This window comes from Coenobita brevimanus, chromosome 32 (genome assembly GCF_032717465.1).
Source record: "Coenobita brevimanus isolate Jiangsu-jjx chromosome 32, ASM3271746v2, whole genome shotgun sequence".
NCBI lineage: Eukaryota > Metazoa > Arthropoda > Malacostraca > Decapoda > Coenobitidae > Coenobita > Coenobita brevimanus.
In genome coordinates, this window is record NC_136985.1 from 4,137,505 (window position 1) to 4,161,063 (window position 23,559).

Here is a 23,559-nt window from a genome sequence, read left to right on the forward strand (position 1 = left end):
ATGGCACGTTTTGAAACAGTTCCAGAACATTTATGGAGTTCTGTAACCAGGCCACAGCTACCACTGGGTGTGCGATAATGTTCCTGACAGTGTTTTGGAACGTGCAGTAACTTCGCCTAAGCTTGTTACTGTAACATGTTACTGTTAAGTAGGTTACATAACCTTGGTGTGGACATACCCTTACTACTTTCCTATATCTCTGTGTAGCCATGGTTTTTCCCATTAAATATTGTCAGCCGAAACGTCAGCTGCCTCAGAGAGGGAAGGATGTTAAAATGGACAAACGGTTTTGGTTTCGCAAATATTTAACAAGGAAGACTAACTGACTATCGGTATATTTAAGAACACATTTTCAAACGATATGAAACAACGGGGTCGGACATTGGATTTATATGATACTGGAAGGTGTGTAACTAGGGGAGTGAAAAGGTAACCCTGTTAACACCGAGTAGGACCACCCACCACCTTTGCTATCGCCCTGTTCCAGTTGCCCTACAATAACATGTGGTATAGTGACAATAGTGAATGTTTTACTAGAGATCCGGTGTTTTAGCCTGACTTACCCTGCAGAGTTGAAGGCTACGTTCAAACTAATGTATTATAATCTGATACTGCACTACATATCTGTCTGAATAACATTCAGAAAATAAGGTCTTACTGTGTACTGATCATTAAATGCTTATTTGCCATATCGTTAAACTCTAAATATCACTGTTATATGATGCAGTGGACAATATTGTAATGCACACTTCATGGTGATAATAAAGATGTGTTTATGAGCATTGGTGGAAAACACACACACACACACACACACACACACACACACACACACACACACACACACACACTATCCACCCTGGAAAGAGCCGTCGACCATGGGTCCATCTCCCTTTCCCCATGCCACCACAACGTGTGATGTCCAGTCCCCCCCTCCCCACACACACACCACCGACCACTACAAACATCTACTTATAGCTTCCGACTGTTTAATGTTACACACTGACTGGATACAACCGTTAAAATAAACTATGATTACAGACCTCACTGTCATACGAATATACAGTATTACTATTTTATATTACCCTGCGTTCAGATCGTTGTGTATAAATTTGGTATGGAGTAAAATACTGTGTAATGTGTTTTTATTCGTTATCATAACAAAACCATTATTTCCAAAGACAAATCGATGATGGAAGAGTGGTTGAGACAATGCGAGTAGGCCCTTGGATGTGGGAAGGGTTGAGAGTAGACGAATGAATGGGAACGAGGGAGGGGGGGAGTGAAACTGGGGGTGCGGCGGTGCCACATATACCAACCTTCTCGTCGAGTCGGTCGCTTTACTTTTGCTGGAGACTGTACGTAGCAGCTATCGGGTTATTTAAACTAACCTAACCTACCAAACCAGACCTAATCCAACAAAATTTAACCCCCAACCTAACCTACATTAACTGCAAAAGCATCTTACCTAACCTAACGTGGCCTAATCCCTGTATGTGGTTGAAGACATATACGAGTACAAAATAAAAAAAAAGGAATTAAAATCGAACAAAGTGCTTTTTAATCTAACCTAACCTACCAAATCAGACCTAATCCAACCAAATTTAATCCTCAACCTAACCTACATTAACTGTGAAAGCTCATAAATTTGAGGGCAGGGACGGGCTAACGTCACCCTCCCCAAGCCATGACTATACAGTGAGTTGTTACTGCACGAACAAAAACACCTAAAGGACATATTTGCGAGAAAAATGTCATATATGAAACCCCCCCTAAGCTGAGGAGTAAATATCATTGGAAAGGCTGGAATTCCCCTAGGGTGTGACTAAACGAAATGTAATACTACCTAAATTAGCACTATACAGGCACCTGACAGAATTAATGCCTAGCCTAAAGGCTAGCCTAGGCCCTATACATCATGCGGATAGGCTAGGGTATTTAGACCGAGCCTGTGTGGTTGAATAGTTTATTTAATCCGCCTCATCCCGACCACTTTTCCACCACTGACTCCCTCCAATCCCAACCATTTTTGGAAAAAAATTTTTTTGGCTCAAACCTCCGCTTTTGGTGAGAAACATTGAAAAATCATAGAGAAATCGCTCACCTGGGGTTTAAAATACTCGAAACAGGTAGCAGTACCTCCTCACCTTACTGTGTTTTCTATCAGGCTGGCTCCAAAGAAAACGAGTTCTATGGGAGTGTAACCATTCCACACCACCCATGAACGGTATTTATTTATTTATTTGGTACGAATTTATATGTAGTATGAGAGAATATTGGTTTTCACACAGTAATATAGGCAATATATGCATTGTTTCACTCATGAAACACATCAACATACCTGACCTTTTTTGGCGACATTACCTGTTCATTATTTCTGACTATTTCTTCCTCTAATGCTATGTAATATTTGGCCTCCACATTGTCATCGACTGGGGAATCACTCTGGCCCTGAATTTCGTACCGTGGCATGACGTGGCTTTACTGGCCAGGTCATTGGTAATAGGTGAATTGATGAAACAATGGCGTGCTGGGGGGGGAGGTCATGCTGGGTAAGGCATTGTCCCTGCCAGGCATCTTGTAGAGGAAGGTGTCCCGTGTATACATACCAAAAATCACTTGCGAAAATTGAAAATTGTGTAAATTGGGGACCTTGCAATTGATTCGCGTTTATGAACGTCAACGGGATTGGCAGTGACAAAACGTGTGGACGTTAATTCACGTCGACGGGATGCTGCGGGTTAAGGCAAATTTCTTCAACACACTAGTCCTTATACCTAAAGCTTATATATGTTTAACTTTTGATACTGAAAATTGATAGAGTACTACAAAAATCCTACCTTCCCTCAAAGCTTGTGCCTTTGTACGTATGGTAAATGAGGGGTTTGAATGTTTGTGCAAGGTTACCATTGAAAATACTCAAACTTCGCTATAGGTAGCAAGATGGAATGGCAAAATATCTAGGATAATGCCACAGATATTAAAATATCATTTAAAATAGCTCAAATAACTATAACACATATAGAACGTCATTAGATGTAAAAAGTAAATATTTATACATGATCAAAGTCAAGTCCTCTATATCTAGCGAGAAGGTATAGCTAGATTGTACGAACATGCCAACACTTTGTTTGAGGCATGTTGTTTACGTTGATATTGGTGATCCATATTTCACATTCGTTAAAGATAATAATAATAATAATAAATAAAATGTTTAATAAGCACATAAAAAGTATTACTTTGAATATCATGAATATCTACTGTACTATCATATCGCTTTATTAAGAGATGATCATTTTAGGTAACGAATTATCTACAACCATTTCACTCTGTCTGTCTGTCTGTCTGTCAAATACGGAATTCGTGGAGAAGGTTTGGGGAGGCCTTTGTTCAGGACACTAAATGGCTGATGATGATATATATATATCTATATCATCATCATCATCAGCAGCAGCAGCAGCATGACTTGCCCACTTCTATTTCTGTTCTTTTATAAGTTCTATAATATCTTTTACTAATTTAGTCTGCTCTCTCACCAAAGATGAAGAGGGTGCGGTGGCTCAGAGGTAGAGCGTCCGACTCGCAATCGCGAGGTTGGGAGTTCGAGCCTCTCATGGGTACGCGTTGGGGGGATTGGTAGCGCGCTCCTGTAACTTAGTGGGGCTATATGGCCATAGTTGCCTAGCTCGGGGATGACGATCAAATACCAAAGATGATGTTTTTCTGTCCCTCAAAGATATTCCTAAAGAGCAATAGAAACGACAATGTTGGGAATATCCTTATATATATATATATATATATATATATATATATATATATATATATATATATATATATATATATATATATATATATATATATATATATATATATATATATATATGTAAGTATGTATCTTAATTTCCAATCAATAAATATTATAAAGTGCTAATAGGCAGGCTACATAATTACTTTCATATATACCAAAAAAGGCATAAACTCACGTCACTGCTATATACAGAATATCACAATCGGAACTAATCTATTTCATGTGAATTCTACCACCTCATATACATCTCATACTATTCTGAGAGATTTCACATGAATTCTTCATTCAGCTTTACACGAGATCTTCTCAGCTAAGTTTCCACGTGGAAAAGATGTAGAAATCTGGTGAATACTGGTGTACACGAGATTTCACCAAATATCCATGACTAAAAGATGTGGAATTCACGAGCTGTGTGCACTGAGACCTTTTTTAATTTCTTCGTATTCAAATCGTGTGTCTGTGTTTTATCACTTACACAGTATATTGACTGATTTTTAGTGTCTTGACTTGACTTTTTGTTTCCCTTTTTTTAATCACTGATGATGACATTTTAAATGTTGAAACGCTTGTAATAAAGATGCTGTTCACGTCAGTGCTTGTTGTCCTCTTCCTTCTGATTACTGACGTCATTAAAGTGGTTAATATATACATCCATATAACGATACCTACTAACAGCTTGGTGATTTGGCTGAGCTAGGCACGTCCTGGGGTCTCAGTGTGTTAGAGGTGAATGGGGTCGCCAAGGATGCTAATACAACACAGGATCACATCTCCAGGGTCATCGTTCAGGCTCGCAGGGTGAGTCATACATCCATACACTTTTTTTTATAGTTATGAACGGCTGTGTGTCTTGTTTGCAACTGTAAGGTTTTACCTGATGGACACTATTATGCAACATCTTCGACAGTAACCTTTGTAGTCCCTTAATCCTGAAGTCCATTTTTTAAGAACTTATAAATTACAGAGTAATTCATGACCGATGAAGCATTTCCCACAGGGCCCGGGGAAGGTAGTAAATATATGGCGAAAGACTTGGCCGACACAGTCTACATTTCTTGGGTGTCTAATGGTCCCCCCTTATACACTCAACCAAGCCAGTCTTCTTTATGTGGTTGAAATTTCTAGGAGAAAGAAACAGTCTCAGTTAATCCAACTTTACCTATGACTGCGTCATGTCTAGAGGTGATGAAGAAAGTACAGACCCAGTAGATCACACATGTACAGTATTCGAGCACAGTCTTCTAGATCCTAATTTGTTATTTGGATATGGAACCCTCTGGCACTAGCCTCACTGCCGGTATACTATCATAATACACTACAACCGCAGGCACACAGGGAACAGGCATACCAGTTGTATAGATAAATTACTTCTTCCTCGCATTTCATCTTGAGGTCCAGTCATTTTCAGGTCATTGATCATATCACAGCAATGCACTGGGCATCAGGGGCAAGGTTCACTTTCTTCTTTCAGTGCACCACACTCCTGGCTAAGCCAGAGTTGCCAGTGAAACACTAAGGGACCACATTCCCAAAATTGCTTTGGCTCATTTCTTTGTAGTGCCTTGCAAATCCAATATAGTGTAATTTTCTTTCTTCCAAATTTTATACTCTAATTTTGTCAAACAAAATATACTAATGGAATCCATTAATTATATTATTCTAGCCTCCCAGTCTATCCAGTACAATGGCAGGTACTTAGTATTTTGTACCTTCCTTTAGGAGGGAAGGACACTCGGATAATCTTACCATAACATTTCCAGCTGGAGCGGGTATCTAGGTCCGTGGTGGTGGTGCTGATGAGTGACGACGCAGATTTCCTCAGAGCCTTCGCCAAGTGGTCCCTAGAAGGTCGACTCTTAGTGTGGTCAACAAGGCTTCTAGTCCTCACCCATATTCAGTTCTTTCATCTCCAGGACCTCCGCCATACTCTTGCCACGACCAACTCCATGCTACTCCACTTCAAAGATACACCGAATATAATGTTGAGAAAACCATGAGAGTGTTTACTATGTGCTATTACAGCTCATAATTTTATGTCACGACCAGGAGGACACTGAACTAAATGTATATAAGTATGTGCCCCGTCCAGTAGTAGGTTATATACATATAAACACATTTTTTTGTTTCCCTTCCACCCACTTTACTCATTCGCCAGAAAAATCAGTCATCGTAGTTTCATATACCACCAATAAATTCCCGTCATAACCAAAAAGCCTTACCCATCACTGCTGTTGCCAGGTGTAATGTCTACGTGGAACTGCCATACTTACCCTCCGGAGCCAAACCAAAGCTGGTTGGGGTCTGGTCTTCCTCACATGGTCTAACCCTCACTTCATACACATCCTTCTTCCCTGATAAGTTTCACATGTAAGATATAGAGTTTAGACTACTGCCAGTGATTTTTTAAGAGGTGAGTCAGTACTAAAATTACAACCTCAGCCAGTTGACATATTCTGTTCATGTTACATTCAGAACATCTTGTTCAGTGAAAGATTTTGGGGGATAAAGGGGCCAGGAAAGATTTTATACAAATTTTTCAAAAACACTTTCCTGAGGTTCTTACAATCGCCATCTTCAAATAGTGTGAATATAATAAATATGACATTTGGAAAGACTCACGTGTATGAAGCACTGACAAGGTCTTACCAAGTCTTATTCAGATTTGGGGGGTTTCCCAGATCCAAGAATGCTCAGATCCAGCGTTTCTCTGTATTTTAAGGCAATATCAAGCAATTCTGAATGGGATACATTAATTATGTTGCCATCTAAAATAATCCAACCTAGGGTTTGCTGTATGTCATTAAGATCGTCTCCCGTTTCTCAGAAAAAAAGTGAGTCTGAGTGCTATTTATATACCCGTACTGAGCAAGCAGAATTGGTCCACATCACTTCCTTGTAGGTTTCATACAGATGTAAGGTCTTCATATCAGTGTCACTGCTTTTCCCCGGATAAGTTTGACAGGAAAGAGATATTGGTAGTGTTTATATGTATCGGTTAGCTACCTTTCTCGGAGAAATTTTACAAATTAGAGGTAATAATCTGAGGTCTGTATATCTTTAGAGTGACTTTTCCCTGATGATTGTTGGAGGAAAGGGATATTGGTAAGAATTTCATGCCAGTGACTTATCTGCAATATGTTTATATTTGGGTGAGATATTGATTGATTGACTGATTGAATATAAGTAAACTCTGGCGGCGCAACTGCCAGGGTCATATGCCACCGGACAACACAGTAAATGATGCAGGAAATATAAAGTGCGTAATCAAAATATAGTTAATACCTGTTAGTAGAAATAAAAAACAGAAAATAACCAAAAAATAGTTTATAAAATATCAGTTACTTATAAAAGAGAAATGAGGCCCGCCTCCTGCAGAAAACTAAAAACATAAGTATAGTCGCTAGAGGCTCCACCAAGCATCGTGGACAGACAGTAGGCACCATCTGCCCCCTTATGCCGATGAAGGAATCCCTTACGTAGGTCCCGCAGACTCGGACACATGACCAGCAAGACTAGTAGATACTGACTGCTATTATTTCGCTCAGTTATTATTGCCATGATAGCTTTGACATGCAACATGTTGCTGTGGTTTTTGCTGTTCATATATGTTGGAATGTGTTTTTATCCATGTCAATTATTTTTCAAGAGAAGAATCCATCCATCCATCATCCAATCCTACATTGCCCTATGAGGAGCGTAGGAGCCCAGGGCTAGGCAGTTGGTCCCAACATTTAAGATGAGTGAAAGAGAAAGAAACACGTAAAAATATTGTTAAGATTATGATGTGTTGGTTCGTGATTTGCAATAAGTTTCACAAAAAAGAGAAAAAGTTTGTTTTGTATAGGTAAAGACCTCCTGTCTCGTTCTGTGATTTTTTTCTCCAAAGTTCCAGACCAAAGAGAAAATGGTTAAATGTTCATACCTTTGTCAATGTTTTTCTTTCCCTTGGGAAGTATGATATCGCTTTTCTTAACAGTATTGCTGGAAGGCCGACCCTACGCGTGGCTCGAGTGATGATTCCGTCAACCAAGACAACAGTGGTGCATGACCCTGAGGCACCTGGGGGCAAGAGGGTCATTGTTACAGATCCCACGTTCACGCTGTTTGAAATCATCGCTGAAGCTATGGGATTCTCGTGAGTCTGTGTTTATTTCCTGCTTGGTATTTGCACTTTTTATCAGTATTATCAGATTTCCTGATGCTGTGGTATAAGCCAGGTGGCAAAGGTAGACGGGGCTTTACAGAGAAAATACCAGGAGTCAGAAATTATATATATACACTCCTTTATCTGACGAGTGTTAGTCTAACACGACTTTAAGTAAATTAACATAAGTCTCTTAGGAGGTTTAGGTATAATTGATATTCCAGCACACCTAGTTATTATTCTCCTATCTCCTTGCTAATTCCCCATTGATTTGGCCAAATCGCAAAGGTTACTTAGCTAGAAAGAGTCGAACAACAGATGACGACGAGCCTGCTTCCGTCGGTTGCCTGGGCATCCAAGCGTCCCTAGGTGCGCATTATGCAGTGTGCAAATTCAACGGGCTTTGGTAGCAGAGTGTGTGAGCACAGCGAGTCTCTGGTCCCTCATAGGACTGAAGAGGTGCCAGCTATTTATTAATTACAATGCTAAGTACAGTTAAATTACTTCATGATATATACAAGGTGAATCTAACTTAATCATAGTTTTAATTAAAACTAAAACCAAATGTTCCCATTATCTATTAAATATGTATTAAACCCTAATTCGTTTTTCACGTGAGGCATTTCATACTCACCATGCAGGCACTGTTATGTCAAGGGAAATTTCCAAAGTATGTACACCCGGCAACAGTTCCGCCTGGGACCCCCAGTAGCGAAATATAGTAGATGTGGCAGCAGTGTGTGTGTTTGTTCTTCTGTACATGCTCGAAAAATGTTCGGATCGTCAACTATCTCACTCCATTGTGAACGTGATTCGGCCTTTGAGTTCACTCCATAGATGGCGGTGTGTGGTTATGGGGGAGAGACGGGAGGTCAGGACGGTAGGTGGGTCGGAGTTGGGGGGGACGAACAGCTAGGCTGTTTGTATTGGACATGATAATAGTTTTCCCAGTCATTATTGTGGATCGTTTCAGGTTACTGACACTTTGTATTCCTAACAACAATAAAAAAAAATGAAATATTGTTGCATTGCTACCCGTTACAATATATTCCACGATGATTGGATATCCTCCATAACTTATTCCCCCCCCCTCTCTCTTTCTCTCTCTCTCTCTCTCTCTCAGGTCATTAAGTAATCAGTATATAGCATTATCAGCACAGATTAAAGAGGATTTGTCTTTTAATTAAAACTGCTGACAAAGGCCGATTCACGTTCACAATGGAGTGAGAGAGTTGACGATCCGAACATTTTTCGAGCATGTACAAACGAACAAACACACACACTTCTGCCACATCTACTATATCTCGATACTGGGGGGCCCAGGCGGAACTGTTGCCGGGTGTACATGTCTTTACAGTATAGTTGGCCACAAAGGTTAAATGCAGTAGCATTTAATTTATTAATAATAAAAATTATTGAAGAGAATGTAATCTCTGAGTTATATAACCGCTTGAATTAGTTATTAAAGTTCTCCATGTTTTCCTCTGCTTTTAACCAGAGACAAGGTAAAGTGTGCTGTTCTGGAGGAAAATATTTCCCACAGTTTTGGGGCCGGGCGTAAAATGATACGCTGTATCATGTAACGTAATCCATACCCAGGAGTTCTCTCCATAGGTCTCAAAAACCCTGGGCTGCGGCCCTTCTAGGTCGCCATCTTGACCCAATTGTTTTCCACCATCCACTGTGCCCGGGGTAGCCGTTAACTTAAGGGGTACCAGTTTATCAATAGTTTTTATAATAGTGTGTCCCCTACATTTTATTTTTACAAGTCTCAGCACCCCCTCTGAATCTGGGTGCGTGGAGATCACTTTAGCTAATGGGCACTGAGATCTTGGTTGTTCTGTTTTTACTAAGACCACACCTATGTTTATGACAGACTTGTTGCTGGCAGCCTGAGCCCCATAGAATCTCTCTCTTAGGCTCAAAAGATAATCTTCACCACATTGTCTATTCCAGGTGTCCAGCACTTTTTTCAGATATTGATATCCCTCACCCAGATGTTGTCCTAGTCCATTATTCTCTACGTGGGATCATCTACTTCCTCCTGGATATCCACGCAAGGCACAGGATGGATCTTTCTGCCATACGATATATGAGCTGATGTTAAAGCCTCAATTGGTATGCTAATATCATCCAGATAGGTTAACGGACTACCATTAATCCTAGCCTCAATAATTGCAGTTATTACTGTTCTCGGCTCCTCTCTGGTGATCTTAGTTTTGCGTAAGGTTTTCCTAAGGCACTTCTTCACAGTACCAATCATTCGTTCTGTAAATCCATTTTGCCATGGTGCTCTAGGAGCTATGAACAGCTAAGTACAATTTCGGATTCCCAGCGTCGACTTAACCTTTGGGTCATTCATTATATTTATAAGTAGAGGTGATGCTCCAATGAAAATGATTCTATTGTCATATATTAATTTATGCGGACAAGACCCTAGCTGCAAAAATTCTAAATAAATTCAGAAATGTCAATGAACTTGAATGTTCTGCCGTTTCTAGATGGACTGCCCTAGTGTAGGTGCAAGTAAACGAACATACGTACACCTTATGGGGTGTTCCCTCACCCGTAACAGTTATAGCCCCTGTGTAATCAACTCCACTTTGAACGGCCGAATTACATTTACCCTATCCTTTGGTGATGCAGGTGGTCCTGGATACTCATATGGTCGTTGTTCATACCTCCTACATATAATACACCTCTTGAGATACTTCTTTGCAACCTGTCTGCCCTTAGGGATCCAATACCTTCCTCGGATTTGGGCCAAAGTCTGTGGCACACCTCCGTGAAGGGTTAACTCAAAGGCTTCCTTAACAATTAGCTGTAAAAAATAGTCATTCTTGGGTAGCAATATAGGATGTCTAGTTTGGAGAAGCAAATCAGCCTTTACTATTCTGCAACGGCATCTAATTAGACCCTTTCAGTCCATGGATGAGGAATTTGGAAGGAATTTGAGTGTAAAGTGGAGGGACTGTAAGAAAATGTTCTGGAGAGAAGTGAAAAGAGTAAGACAGGGTGGAAGTGAAGTTAGCAGGGGAGTGAAAGATAAAAATGGTAGATTACTAGTGGAGAAGGGAGAAAAAGTGAGCAGATGGAGAGAACACTTTAAGGAATTGTTGAACGTAGAGGATGGAAGTAATGCGAGTATAAGTGGCTGGGGAATGGCTGGGAGAAGGAGGGAGGTGAGAAGACAGGAAGAAATCAGTAGGATAGAAGTTGTGGAAGCAATGAAGAAAGTTAAATCGGGGAAAGCCCCAGGAATTGATGGAGTGTATGGTGAAATGTTGAAGCATGGGGGAGAGATAGTAGTAGAATGGATGTGGAAGATGTGCAGATTGGCCTGGGAGGAAGGTAGAGTCCCGGAGGATTGGAAGTCGGGTATAATTATTCCCTTGTACAAAGGAAAAGGGGAAAAAGAAGTGTGTGGTAATCATAGGGGCATTTGTCTTCTTAGTATAATAGGAAAAGTGTATGGTAGATACTTATAGACAGAGTTAGAGAAAGAACAGAGAAATTAGTTGGAGAAGAACAGGGAGGCTTTAGGAAGGGAAGAGGTTGTGTAGATCAGATAGTCATTCTTAGATCTTTACTGGAAAAGTTTCTAGAGAAGGGAAAGAATTTGTATGCGGCTTTCATGGATTTGGAGAAAGCATATGACAGGGTGGATAGACAAGGATTGTGGAAAGTGTTAAGAATATATGGAGTAGATGGGAAGTTGTTGAATGCTGTGAAGAGTATGTACGATGGTGCGAAGGCTGCAGTGCGTGTGGATGGTGAACTAAGTGAATTTTTCTCTTTGAAAGTTGGTTTGAAACAGGGATGTGTCATGTCTCCATGGTTGTTCAATCTGTACATGGATGGGGTAATAAAAGAGGTACAAGGCAGGGTAGTGGATGTTGGAGTAGCCCTGGTGAGAGAGGATAGTGTTTGGAAACTCCCTGTACTGTTGTTTGCAGATGATACTGTGTTGTTGAGTGAAGACGAAGGGGAGCTGCAAGGCTTGGTGGATGAGTTTGAGAGAGTGTGTAAGAAACGGAATCTAAAGGTGAATGTAGGGAAGAGTAAAGTGATGGTCTTTGAGGGAGGTGAAGTTAGTGAATGTACAGCGAGGTTGTATGGTGAGGAATTGGAAAATGTGAGTACGTTTAAGTACTTGGGTAGTGTGATGAGTAAGGATGGAGGTTTGGAGGGTGAAGTACTTGAAAGGGTACAGCAGGGAAGAAAGGTTGCTGGTTCTTTGAAAGCAGTGATAAGAAACAGGGAAGTGAGCATGGAAGTGAAAAAGTTACTACATGAAAGTATTGTGATACCAACTCTAACGTACGGAAGTGAAGCTTGGACATTACTGGAAGGACACAATTCAAGAGTGAGAGCAGTGGAAATGAGTTATTTAAGATGAGCCTGTGGAGTCACGTGGAGAGACAGGCTGACGAATGAGGATATAAAAGAGCGTTGTAGTGTTGATGTGGATGTGATAGGAAGCGTTATGAGGAACACACTGATGTGGTTTGGCCATGTGGAGAGGATGGAGGGTGAAAGACTGACAAAGAGAGTGTATGTGAGTGAGGTGGAGGGGGGAAGAGGGAGGGGGAGGCCGAGGATGAGGTGGAGGGATGGGGTGGAGAGGTATATGAGAGAGGGGGGTGTGAGTTGGGAGCAGGGCAGTGAAATGGCGGGGAACAGGGCGACTTGGAGGCGATTTGTTTGTGGCCACCCCAAACGGGATTGAGGCGTCTGGCAATAGATAGATAGATAGCTTATTATTGCTGCGAGTACCTTGGCATAAAATATCAAAAATCTCTCCGTAATATGTCTCTTAATGCTTTTTCAGCCTATATTCCATGAAATCAAGCTTCTCAGACCCCACTTTCTTGTTCAAAAATTTTGCAACTATTTTAGTATTGTTGAGTTGTCGTATTGATGAAAATCTACTGATTTCTATTATTGTACATCTGGCTCAGGTACTACAGGGTCCAAGTTTACAACACAAACGTCAACAATGATATACTGTTTCTGCTCAAACCATTCCTTAGTAAGTAACCGTTTAGGACCCTTAAACCATAAGTCATCTTTGATTAGTCTCTTTACTGTAGAGTCTCTCGAGAGCAGGTCAGCTGGGTTTTGCTTGGAGGATACATGCATAACTTTAAATTGGGCAGACAGTTCTCTGATGGTCTTTACTCTATTGCGGACGAAAGGAATTTTACTGTCTTCCATTCCTATCCAGTAAAAATATATCTCACTGTCAGTCCATATGTAAATATCCTCAAACTGAATATCAAGAGTAGTGGTTAAACACCTGGCCAATTATTTCCTACTGCTATGGAAACTAATTCCATTTGAGGCAGGATTCTTCCTTTAGTTGGTGCAACTCTGGCTTTGGACATAAAAATCATACTATCATCTCCTGTTGCAAAACAAGCTATTGCTCCGTATGTCCTTAGAGAAGCATCGCAAAATATGTGCAAATGTGACTTCTCACTGCTGTTTATCTGCCCAGGAATACATATGCTTGATGTCTATTTTAAATTCCTTTCTAATCTGTTCCCATTGTTCAAAATATGCATCACCTAATTCGGTATCACAGTCCAACTTTTCTCGCCAAGCCTCTTGCACTAAACATTTGCCCCCAATAACTATAGGACTGACCAATCCTAACGGGTCAAGGACTTCCGGTAAGAGTGACATCAAAGTACTTAATTTCAAACTTATTTCATCACTCTTGTATCACAGTTAAGACCCAACACATTTGGAGTTTTGTGAATGTCATTATTTGGATAGTAATCTCGTATTTTATTCCATAAAAACGGTGAATTTATATTCCAGCTCTTTAATGGCAAATTTGCCTTCCCACATTAAGAATTGGCAACTTCATAAGCCTTCAATGCTTCCGTCTTTGTTTCAGCAGCACCTTGTAAATTATCCATATAGAAAGCCTGCCCTATTTCTGGGCATTTGGCATTTTCAAAATTATGCTTAAAAGTGTTGCAAAGTAGGAAAGGACTAGCAGAAGAGCCAAAGAGCACCGATCGGAAACAGTAAGTTTCCAATGGACTACCCTCATTTTGAGGGTCTTGAGACCAGAGGATTTTTGTAAACATCCTATCCTTTCTCTCATTCCTGTTCAAAGAAAACCTTACTAATGTCTGCTGAATAAGCATAAGGTTTCTTTCTAATCTTAGTAACATATTCTCCAACTTCTCTGTTAGTTTAGGTTCATGGTATAGGCAGTCGTTCAAGCTAGTTTATCCTGTGGACACTTTAATACTATAATTAAAAACTATCCTTCTGGGAGTTGTTCCTGAAACCTTGCTTACAGCATGATGTGGTAAATAAAGTCCATCTTTATGGTCAATAGGGAATTCTACCTCTTCTCTAAATTTATTCTTCAGTTGATCTTTCATAATATTATCAGATATGGATAGATGTTCTGGTTTGTCTCGCAGCTTTTTTAGAAGAGAATTTAATTTAGTCTTAGCTGCATGGTAATTTCTTGGTAACTCCAAATGGTTTTGTTTCCATGGTAATCCAGCCCAATACTGTCCATCTCTAAATTCCACAGACTGGTTATACAAATCTTAAGTTATTTTATCTTCAGGCGTTGGTTCTTCAGAGTGTATTCTTACACTGTCTAGGTCCCACAATTTGTGTACAGGTAGGTTCTACTTCGGCACCTATTCTAGCTACCATCAATGACTGTATGGGGGTGATAGAGACTGAGTCTGCTAATTTGGCCTCTCCTCTGGCTTGCTTTGGGAAAGGCAGCTGACCCATAATAAGGTTACCTTCTGGACTCTTGAACAACTGTACTTTATTCTTCTTGAAAATCCTATGTAGGAATCTTCCACAGTAATCTGAACCAGTTATCATTTTTATGGGACCCATCTGATTTCACATTCTGTTTAGCCAATCTTATCTCTGAGCTCTGTAGGTGATCAAAGGTTTCTTCCATTCCGTATATATATACTGTTTTGAAGAGAGATTTGCCAGTTAGGTAGTCTCGTACCTTCCAGACGTTTCTGGTACCGTAAGTTCCTGTACGAGTCAGAGTTACCAGTTAGCCTGCTGTTTGTGAGCGTAGTTATTTCATAAGTTATGCATTAATTTAATGTTCTTTTTCTCAATACTGTTTTATTTAAGTGATTGCTTGTTAAATTATGTAATTTAAGTAAATGATTTAGTGTTATGTAATGTAAGAAAATTCTTTACATGTTTTGATATCCAAGTTGGCAACTGTTGTTCTTGTAAAATGTAGAAGTTTCGAGAGTAATGCAAGCTTATATAAGATTGTGTAGAGACTATTACAAGTTTAGTCGGGTGTCAAGTCAGTTTGAGTGAAGTGCAGCTAGTTTTGGTTCAGTTTGAGTTTAGTGCAGTGTCAGTGTCAGTGAAGGTTGTATAGTTTTGGTACTTGTGAAAACAGTGGCAAACAGTGACGGGTCATTGAAGTTTGTATATCACTGGAACTTGAGAAGACAGTGAAGTGTATTAAGTGTACTTATTGTCAGTGAAGATTATTTTCAGTACTTGTGTAATAAGTGAAGTTTTAGCAAGCATTAACTGTACTAACTGTGAAGTGTTGTTAAACATTAAGTGTAACTGCAATCAGTAAAGTGTATATAGCTCCAGTGCTTGTGAGAACAGTGAAATTGAAAAGCATTAAGAGGAATTACTTGGAAAATAAAGACAGTGAACTTGAAGAAGCCAGTGTTTATTTTCGCCTCAGCTGATCTTGTATACTGCACACCGAAAGGCTAACCTTAGGAAGAACAACTCACTGGGCAACGTCCTTCCTGTACTGTACTACTGCTGGTGGAGCCTGTGGCAGTGTGGGGACTAGGACATAACACTGGTGTCAGGAGTGGGATTATTTCAGTGCTGCAGTGAGTCTAACCTTCGACATGGAAGCAGCAGGTGTGAAGACAAGGTCTCGAGCTGGACAGGAGGAGGAATTTTCCCTGGCGACAATCGTGAAGCTATTTCAGACACAAAATCAAGAGCTCAGAAACAAAATCAAAGAACTAATACAGGAACAAACTAAAGAACTCAGAACTATTTCAGGCATGAAGTGTACTGTTGAAGGCAAATAGTGAAGTACTAGAGGCACAACGTGAAGAACAAAAAGAACGATATGAGCAACTTCAAGAGGAATCAGAGGAGCAACAGAGGGAATTACAGCAGAGGATGCAAGGACAGCCAGATGCATTCATGGGGGAAATGAAGGAAGAACAGCAACAGCTTAAAGAGGAAGTAGATGCCAAGCTAGAGCAGCAGAAGTATGAGGTAAGCAATAATGTGACTGAGTGTAAACAGCATGTAGACAAACAGCTGAAGACAGTTAGTGAGGAAATAGTGACGGAGTGCAAACAGCATGTGGACTACCCACTGAAGATTAGCAAGCGAACTGTGATAGAGTGCAGACAGCATGAAGATAGCCAGCTGAAGCATGCAGTCGATCATGAGAAGATAATTAGTGAGAATATGGAGGCTGTAGAGAAATATCGCACTGTTGGGCCTCAGGTTGGTGTACAGAGAGCATATGAAAGGAATGGACAGTGTATGGTGAATCTTGACAGATCCCAAGCATCTAAAGATGGCATTATAGGGTTAAATAATGAGAATGCAGGAGATTTAAGTCCTGACCTTAATTATGATGCCCCAGTTTTTAGGCCCCAAACCAGTGAAGTGCATGGCTATAATGGGAGTCCAGTTAAAGAGAAACCTCAACAAAGTGATGGTAGAGTATCTTGGGAAGCTTACCCTGCACGGTTTGAGTTACTTGCGGATCAGAATGGTTGGGATGATAAGAAGAAGGCTGCAGAAGAACCACCACCGAAGAAATGCAGGAGAACCTTGATGAATAGTGTGCGAGAAGACAGAGAAACAGACTGCAGGGAGTGTAGTAGGAATGGGAATCGTAGGAAGAAATGCAGCTGTACCGTAGTAATGGGGCCGGCGACGGACGGAGAAGACCTGGGGAGGATGCAGATGGAGGGTGCAGACTTGCAACTGGTGCTGGAGTGGCTGCAGCGGAGTGCAGTGTGACCATCATGGGGAAAAGTTTCCAGGTTGGGCCCTGCAACCGGGAGCTGCTGGTGTCAGTGGGAACTTCTTCATTGCAACGGACTACTGGAGCGTCAGTGGGAGACACCCAATTGTAATGCCCGGAAGTTATAATGAGTTGTATCTAGTTCATTTTATATGACCAAAAGTTCGGTTAATTGAGAGAGTGTGGCCGAGGCATGGCTGTTTCCATGCGGACGTGACCAGAACATAGATTAAGTTATCTAGTTGCTAAGTCACTTTTTTTTTCCTACTGTAATTTACTAGTATTAAGTCTCTTTATAATATAAAAACTCGAGTGAGATGGGAACATGTTCCTTTGGTCACGTGATCCAGCATAATGTACGCGTGCGCAAAGTGATGTAAAGCACGATAATTTTTATGGTTTTTCGATGTAAGGGTATAAAGAGAGAGAGGTTGCTGAGTAATTATTATAACTAAAGAATGTCATTTTTATCAGGTAATCGATTGTAAAGGGAAAGACATCACACTGAGTCTATCACGAGTCTGTAATAATAATAATCTTAAATTATATACGCCGTCATCCCCCCCTCCTTCTTGCACCACGCAGTTTTGGCGTGGCTCTCTCGCTCACCGGCCTTGGTAGGTGGCAGTCGGTCGGTACTGTCGTCATCCTCCCCCCTCCCTCCAAGGAATTCTGTAAGTAATTTGATATTAATTATGTTTGGTATGTTGAAGCGTGAATAGTGATATCCCACGAGTGATAATAGTGACGAAATAGAGAAATAGACTCGGGGTAGAATCGAAGTGTTGTCATTCCTCAGGAAGTGTAACGGTGACGCCATTAGCCTTTGGAGAAGCGAGTCCTGTGTTCCCACTCACCTCCCCTACATTTTTTAGATGAATAGTGAGGTATTTCCCATATTTTTGTGTACTGTACTTTATATTATTATTTAGTGTGTAACTGAGGCAAGAGAATGCTAGCTAGTTCTGTCTGAGCCTCAGATAAATGTGTGATTTTTGTAGGCCAAGTATTAGGTGCCCTGGGACTGTGAATTATTTATTATTGTGTTGAAATGACTTTGTAATTCAGTACTTATTTGGGCTATGTTGTGAGTAAATGTTCACATAGTTACTTTGTGAGGCACAATGATATTGATACAGTGATGATTTTCATGGTTAGAGTTACAGTTATTCATGCTTACTGTATTTGTTATAGTACTTTTTTTTTATGTTATCCCTACAATAAGTATTATATTGAGCAGACCTATGTGTCTGTAGTGCCATATGTCATTCTTTTATTACTTGAGATGCCGAGTGTTGTAACTCATGTTTCTTTATTATGAGACCTTCCTGATCATTTGAAGGGATTACTTGCATTGGAGAGAATAGTTATTCATTATACATATTAACATCTAGCGGGTCCCAGTGTGGAGGTCTAAGTACCAGTGAGTGAGTCCAAATCCTGGCTTGGAGGTCGAAGTCCCTGAATAGTGAGTCAAGGTCCCAGTGTGGAAGTTAAGGTCGGGAGTGGCAGAGGACTGGACCAGTGAAATTTGTGCTCAGAGGGACGATTATGAAGAAACACATTGGACTGGGACAGAGGAGCTAAGTTTTGTGGATTTGATATTAGGACCATATAGAGATATATTTTTCTTTGAACAACGTGCCAACTGATTCAGATTTAATCTGTAAAGCATGTAGCTGGGGGAAGATTTCTACCTTTTGGTCTTGTTAATACACATTTCCTCCCACTCGAACTTTATTGTTTGTATGACCCTTGAGAACTGGTGGTATAGAGCTTCCCTAGTAGCTTATTAATGTGCAACTTAGAAGCATTTTGGGAAACTGCGAAGTTTTTTTTTTTTTTTATGCGAGGAAGAAGGAACCAAAGGCCATGAGCCCGCAGTAACAGTTCCCTCCAAGAGAAAAACAAAATACAAAAGAAAGCCAAATTCAAGATCCGATCATTTTGAGATGCCTGGTCACACTGCATTTGAAAGACTGGAGATCATCGGCAGCAGGAAATACAGACAGAGGGAGACAGTTCCAGAGCTGACCTGTTGCATAAATGAAAGACTGGGAGTAACGGTTAACTCTTGCATTAGAGAGTTGGACAGAAAAGGGATGAGAGTTTGCTGCCAGACGGGTGCTACGCACCCGTCATAGAGGTGGAGGAATGCAAGCAGACAGTTCAGAGGAGCAGTGACCATTAAAGTAGCGATAGAAAAGAGATAAAGATGCAACAGTGCGGCGAAGAGACAAAGGTTGAAGGGAGTCAGTAAGAGGAAGAGAGTTAATGAGACGAAAAGCCTTTGACCCCACCCTATTGAGAAGAGCTGTATGTGGGGAGCCTTCCCACACATGAGAGTTGTACTCCACACAGTGGCGGATAAAACCCCTGTATAGAGTCAACAATTGTGCAGGGGTAAAGAAAGAGCGGAGTCGGCTTAGCACACCCAATATCTTGGAAGCAGATTTTACAAGAGATGTAATATGATCTTTCCAAGATAAGTCCCGAGTAAATGAAATCCCAAGCATGTTCAAGGATGATGCAGGATTAAGATGAATATTATTAAACATTAGTGGGTATACCTGTGGAAGATTTTGTCGGGTTGATAGGTGTAAGAACTGAGTCTTAGATGCATTAAAAACAACCATATTATTTTTACCCCAGACAGAGATACGAGCCAAGTCAGACATTAGGTGTGCCATAGCCTTATCCCTTGTTTGTTGAAGTAACTGTTGAGATGGGCGTTGCGGGAACCGAATGGAAAGGTGAAGGGTGGAGTCATCAGCGTATGAGTGGATAGGGTTAGATGTACAGCTTAGAAGATCATTGATGAATAAAAGGAAGAGAGTTGGTGATAGGACAGAGCCCTGAGGAACACCACTGTTGATAGATCTAGGAGAAGAACGATGGCCGTCTACAACAGTGGCTATAGAACGACCAGAAAGGAAGCTAGCGATGAAGGCACAGATAGAAGGATAGAAACCGTAGGAGGACAGTTTGGAAATTAAAGATTTATGCCAGACTCGATCGAAAGCCTTTGAGATGTCAAGTGCAATGGCAAAGCTTTCGCCAAAGTCCAGAAAGGAGGATGACCAGGAGTATGAAAGGTAGGCGAGAAGATCGCCAGTGGAGCGTCCCTGACGGAACCCGTACTGACGATCGGAAAGAAGGTTGTGATAGGAAAGATGCTTTAAAATTTTCCTATTGAGAATTGACTCGAAAACTTTTGAAATACAGGACGTTAAAGCAATTGGACGATAGTTGGAGGGTTGGGAGTGGTCACCCTTCTTTGGGACTGGCTGAATGAGAGCAAACTTCCAGCAAGAAGGAAAGGTACAAGTTGACAGACAAAGGCGAAAGAGTTTGCCTAGGCAGGGTGTAAGCACAGAAGCACAGTTCTTGAGAACAACAGGAGGGACCCCATCAGGCCCATATGCCTTGTTAGTACTGAGGCCAGTGATGGCAGAAAATACATCAACTGAAGAAATTTTAATGTCAGCCATGAGGAAGTCAGAGGGGGGAAGTGATGGAGGAACAGCACCGGAATCGTCTAAGGTGGAATTGGAGGAGAAAGTCTGTGCGAAGAGATCTGCTTTATCAGCAGAAGAAATAGTTACAGAACCATCAGAGTAGAAAAGAGGAGGGAAGGATGATGAGGTAAAGTTGTTAGAAAGATTTTTGGCAAGGTGCCAGAAGGAGCGGGAAGAATTCGAGTTGGAGAGTTGAGAGCATTTAGTATGGATGAAATTATTTTTAGTAGAGCGAAGAACAGACTTAGCACGATTCCGTAATGCGCAAGGCACACTCAGATGGCTCCCGGCCATGGAAGCAATAATCATTCCAGGGAAAATCAAAGAAGTACTGCCTGAGGGCCTCCCAGTCCGCAGCTCCGAAATGCCACAGACGACGTTTCCCTTGAGGGTCCACAGGCCGTACCGGAGTGATAGGACAGGTTAAGATAATAAGGTTGTGATCGGAGGAGCCCAATGGAGAGAAAAGATTAACAGATTAAGCAGAAGGATTAGTTGTGAGGAAGAGGTCAAGTATGTTGGAGCTCTCCCCAAGGCGGTCAGGGATACGGGTAGAGTGCTGTACAAGCTGTCTAGGTCATTAAAGATAGAAAAGATTTAGGCTTGTTCACCAGGTGGATCCGTGAAAGGAGAGGAGAGCCAAAGTTGGTGGTGAACATTGAAATCTCCTAGAATGGAGATTTCAGAGAAAGGAGAAATGGATAGAATGTGTTCTATCGTAGAAGTAAGATAGTCGAAGAATTTTTGATAGTCAGTAGAATTAGGGAATAAGTAAAATGCACAGATATATTTAGTTAGAGAATGACAGGAAAGCCGAAGCCAGAGTGTAGAGAATTCAGAAGAATCAAGTTCAGAAAGACGAGAGCAAGATAAGTCGTTGCGTATATATACACAACAGCCACCTTTGGCTTTGAAATGATTATAAAGAAAGTAGGAGGATACAGAAAAGGGTTTGCTGTCAGTTGACTCAGACAGCTGAGTCTCCGTTAGAAAAAGAAGGTGAGGTTTAGAGGAGGAGAGGTGGTGCTCAACAGAGCGAAAGTTAGAGGAAAGGCCGCGAATGTTGCAGAAATGAAGAGAGTCAGACAGTGGTTCCAGGCACCTCGAGTCGTCACCGGGAGAGGGGCGGATGGTGGGGGCCTTTATAGTCCCCCCCCCCTGGAGACTCCGAGGCTTGATGAAGAGACGCCATTTTTGTTGAATTTTGAATAGGAAGTGTAGTGTGTACTGTGCATGTAGTTTGGTGTAGATAGTTAGAGAAATTTGTACTGGAGAGCATGCTGGCCTACTCTCTGTGTAACTGAGACACTGAAAAAGTGGGCTTGGGTTGGCCTAGTTGGAGACTGGCCCCATCATTTTGGCATGCTACCATTATTAACTTGACCACTTGAAATATAATAAACGCAACCGAAGAGGCCGCTAATGGGAGAGAGTCTCCATCAATCTGAGTCCTGACCGTTCCAGCACACAGTGGTCATCAATAGTGGCTTGTTTTCTGCCCCTTTTGACCATGTAAAAGTCTGGATCGCAGAGGTGACAGTACACAATGGCGTCAACGAGTATTGGCAACTAGTGGTTCTGACAAAGATGAGGCCTGAGATCTTGGAAGAATCCCATAACCAGATCACTAGTGGGCACCTGGGAGTGAAGACAATTCTAAGCCCGCTGCGACTCAAGTTCTACTGGATTGGCATGCGTCAGGATGTTGAAGAGTGGTGTCAGACCTGTGATGTGTTCTGTGTCAAGAAGAGGACCAAGATCTTCCAGGAGGAGTGGTTTGTATGGAGGAGCAAGGACATCGTCAGAAGCGGCATAGAAGAAAACCTGATAAGTTGAAAGATTATTTTGTGTATAGTTAGAGATTTCAGTAGGATTAAGGTTTATGTTTGTATATACTGTATAGTTTTGTCGGGACGAAAAAGAACTAGGGAGGGGGTTGTGTTATGAAGGGAGATTTGCCAGTTAGGAAGTCTCGTACCTTCGAGACGTTTCTGTTACCGTAAGTTCCTGTACGAGTCAAAGTTGCCAGTTAGCCTGCTGTTTGTGAGCATAGTTATTTCGTAAGTTATGCATTAATTTAATGTGCTTTTTCTCAATAATGTTTTGTTTAAGTGATTGCTTGTTAAATTATGTAATTTAACTTCGTATGGTAAATGATTTAGAGTGTTATGTAATGTAAGAAAATTCTTTACATGTTTTGATATCCGAGTTGGCAACTGTTGTTCTTGTAAAATGTAGAAGTTTCGAGAGTAATGCAAGCTTATATAAGATTGTGTAGAGACTATTACAGGTTTAGTCGGGTGTCAAGTCAGTTTGAGCGAAGTGCAGTTAGTTTTGGTTCAGTTTGAGTTTAGTGCAGTGTCAGTGTCAGTGAAGGTTGTATAGTTTTGGTACTTGTGAAAACAGTGGCAAACAGTGACGGGTCATTGAAGTTTGTATATCACTGGAACTGAGAAGACAGTGAAGTGTATTAAGTGTACTTATTGTCAGTGAAGATTATTTTCAGTACTTGTGTAATAAGTGAAGTTTTAGCAAGCATTAACTGTACTAACTGTGAAGTGTTATTAAACATTAAGTGTAACGGCAATCAGTAAAGTGTGTATAGCTCCAGTGCTTATGAGAACAGTGAAACTGAAGAGCATTAAAGTGGAATTACTTGGAAAATAAAGACAGTGAACTTTAAGAAGCCAGTGTTTATTTTCGCCTCAGCTGATCTTGTGTACTGCACACCGAAAGGCTGACCTTAGGAAGAACAACTCACTGGGCAACGTCCTTCCTGTACTGTACTACTTCTGTTGGAGCCTGTGGCAGTGTGGGGACCAGGACGTAACAATGTGTATATATATATATATATATATATATATATATATATATATATGTGTGTGTGTGTGTGTGTGTGTGTATGCATGTACGTATGTATGTGTACACACACACACAGTATGTACTTGTTTCCATCTTATCTAGTACAGCTGTTGTTATATGGCACTTATATCTGCCAAGTTGTATTAAAGGTCTAACTAAAAGGGATGTGTTTCCTTAGTAG

The 23,559-nt window shown here is 41.0% G+C and overlaps 1 protein-coding gene across 1 annotated transcript in view; it reads left to right on the plus strand.

Moving 5' to 3' along the window:
- Window positions 1–23,559, plus strand: part of LOC145395654 (glutamate receptor-like) — an 85,144-nt gene that overhangs the window by 37,326 nt on the left and 24,259 nt on the right. The window contains exons 3-6 of the mRNA XM_080269220.1: window positions 4,481–4,603; window positions 5,566–5,786; window positions 7,782–7,940; window positions 9,906–10,010. Of these exons, the coding sequence (XP_080125346.1) occupies window positions 4,481–4,603; window positions 5,566–5,786; window positions 7,782–7,940; window positions 9,906–10,010 (608 nt within the window). The remainder of the gene's footprint in view (window positions 1–4,480; window positions 4,604–5,565; window positions 5,787–7,781; window positions 7,941–9,905; window positions 10,011–23,559) is intronic.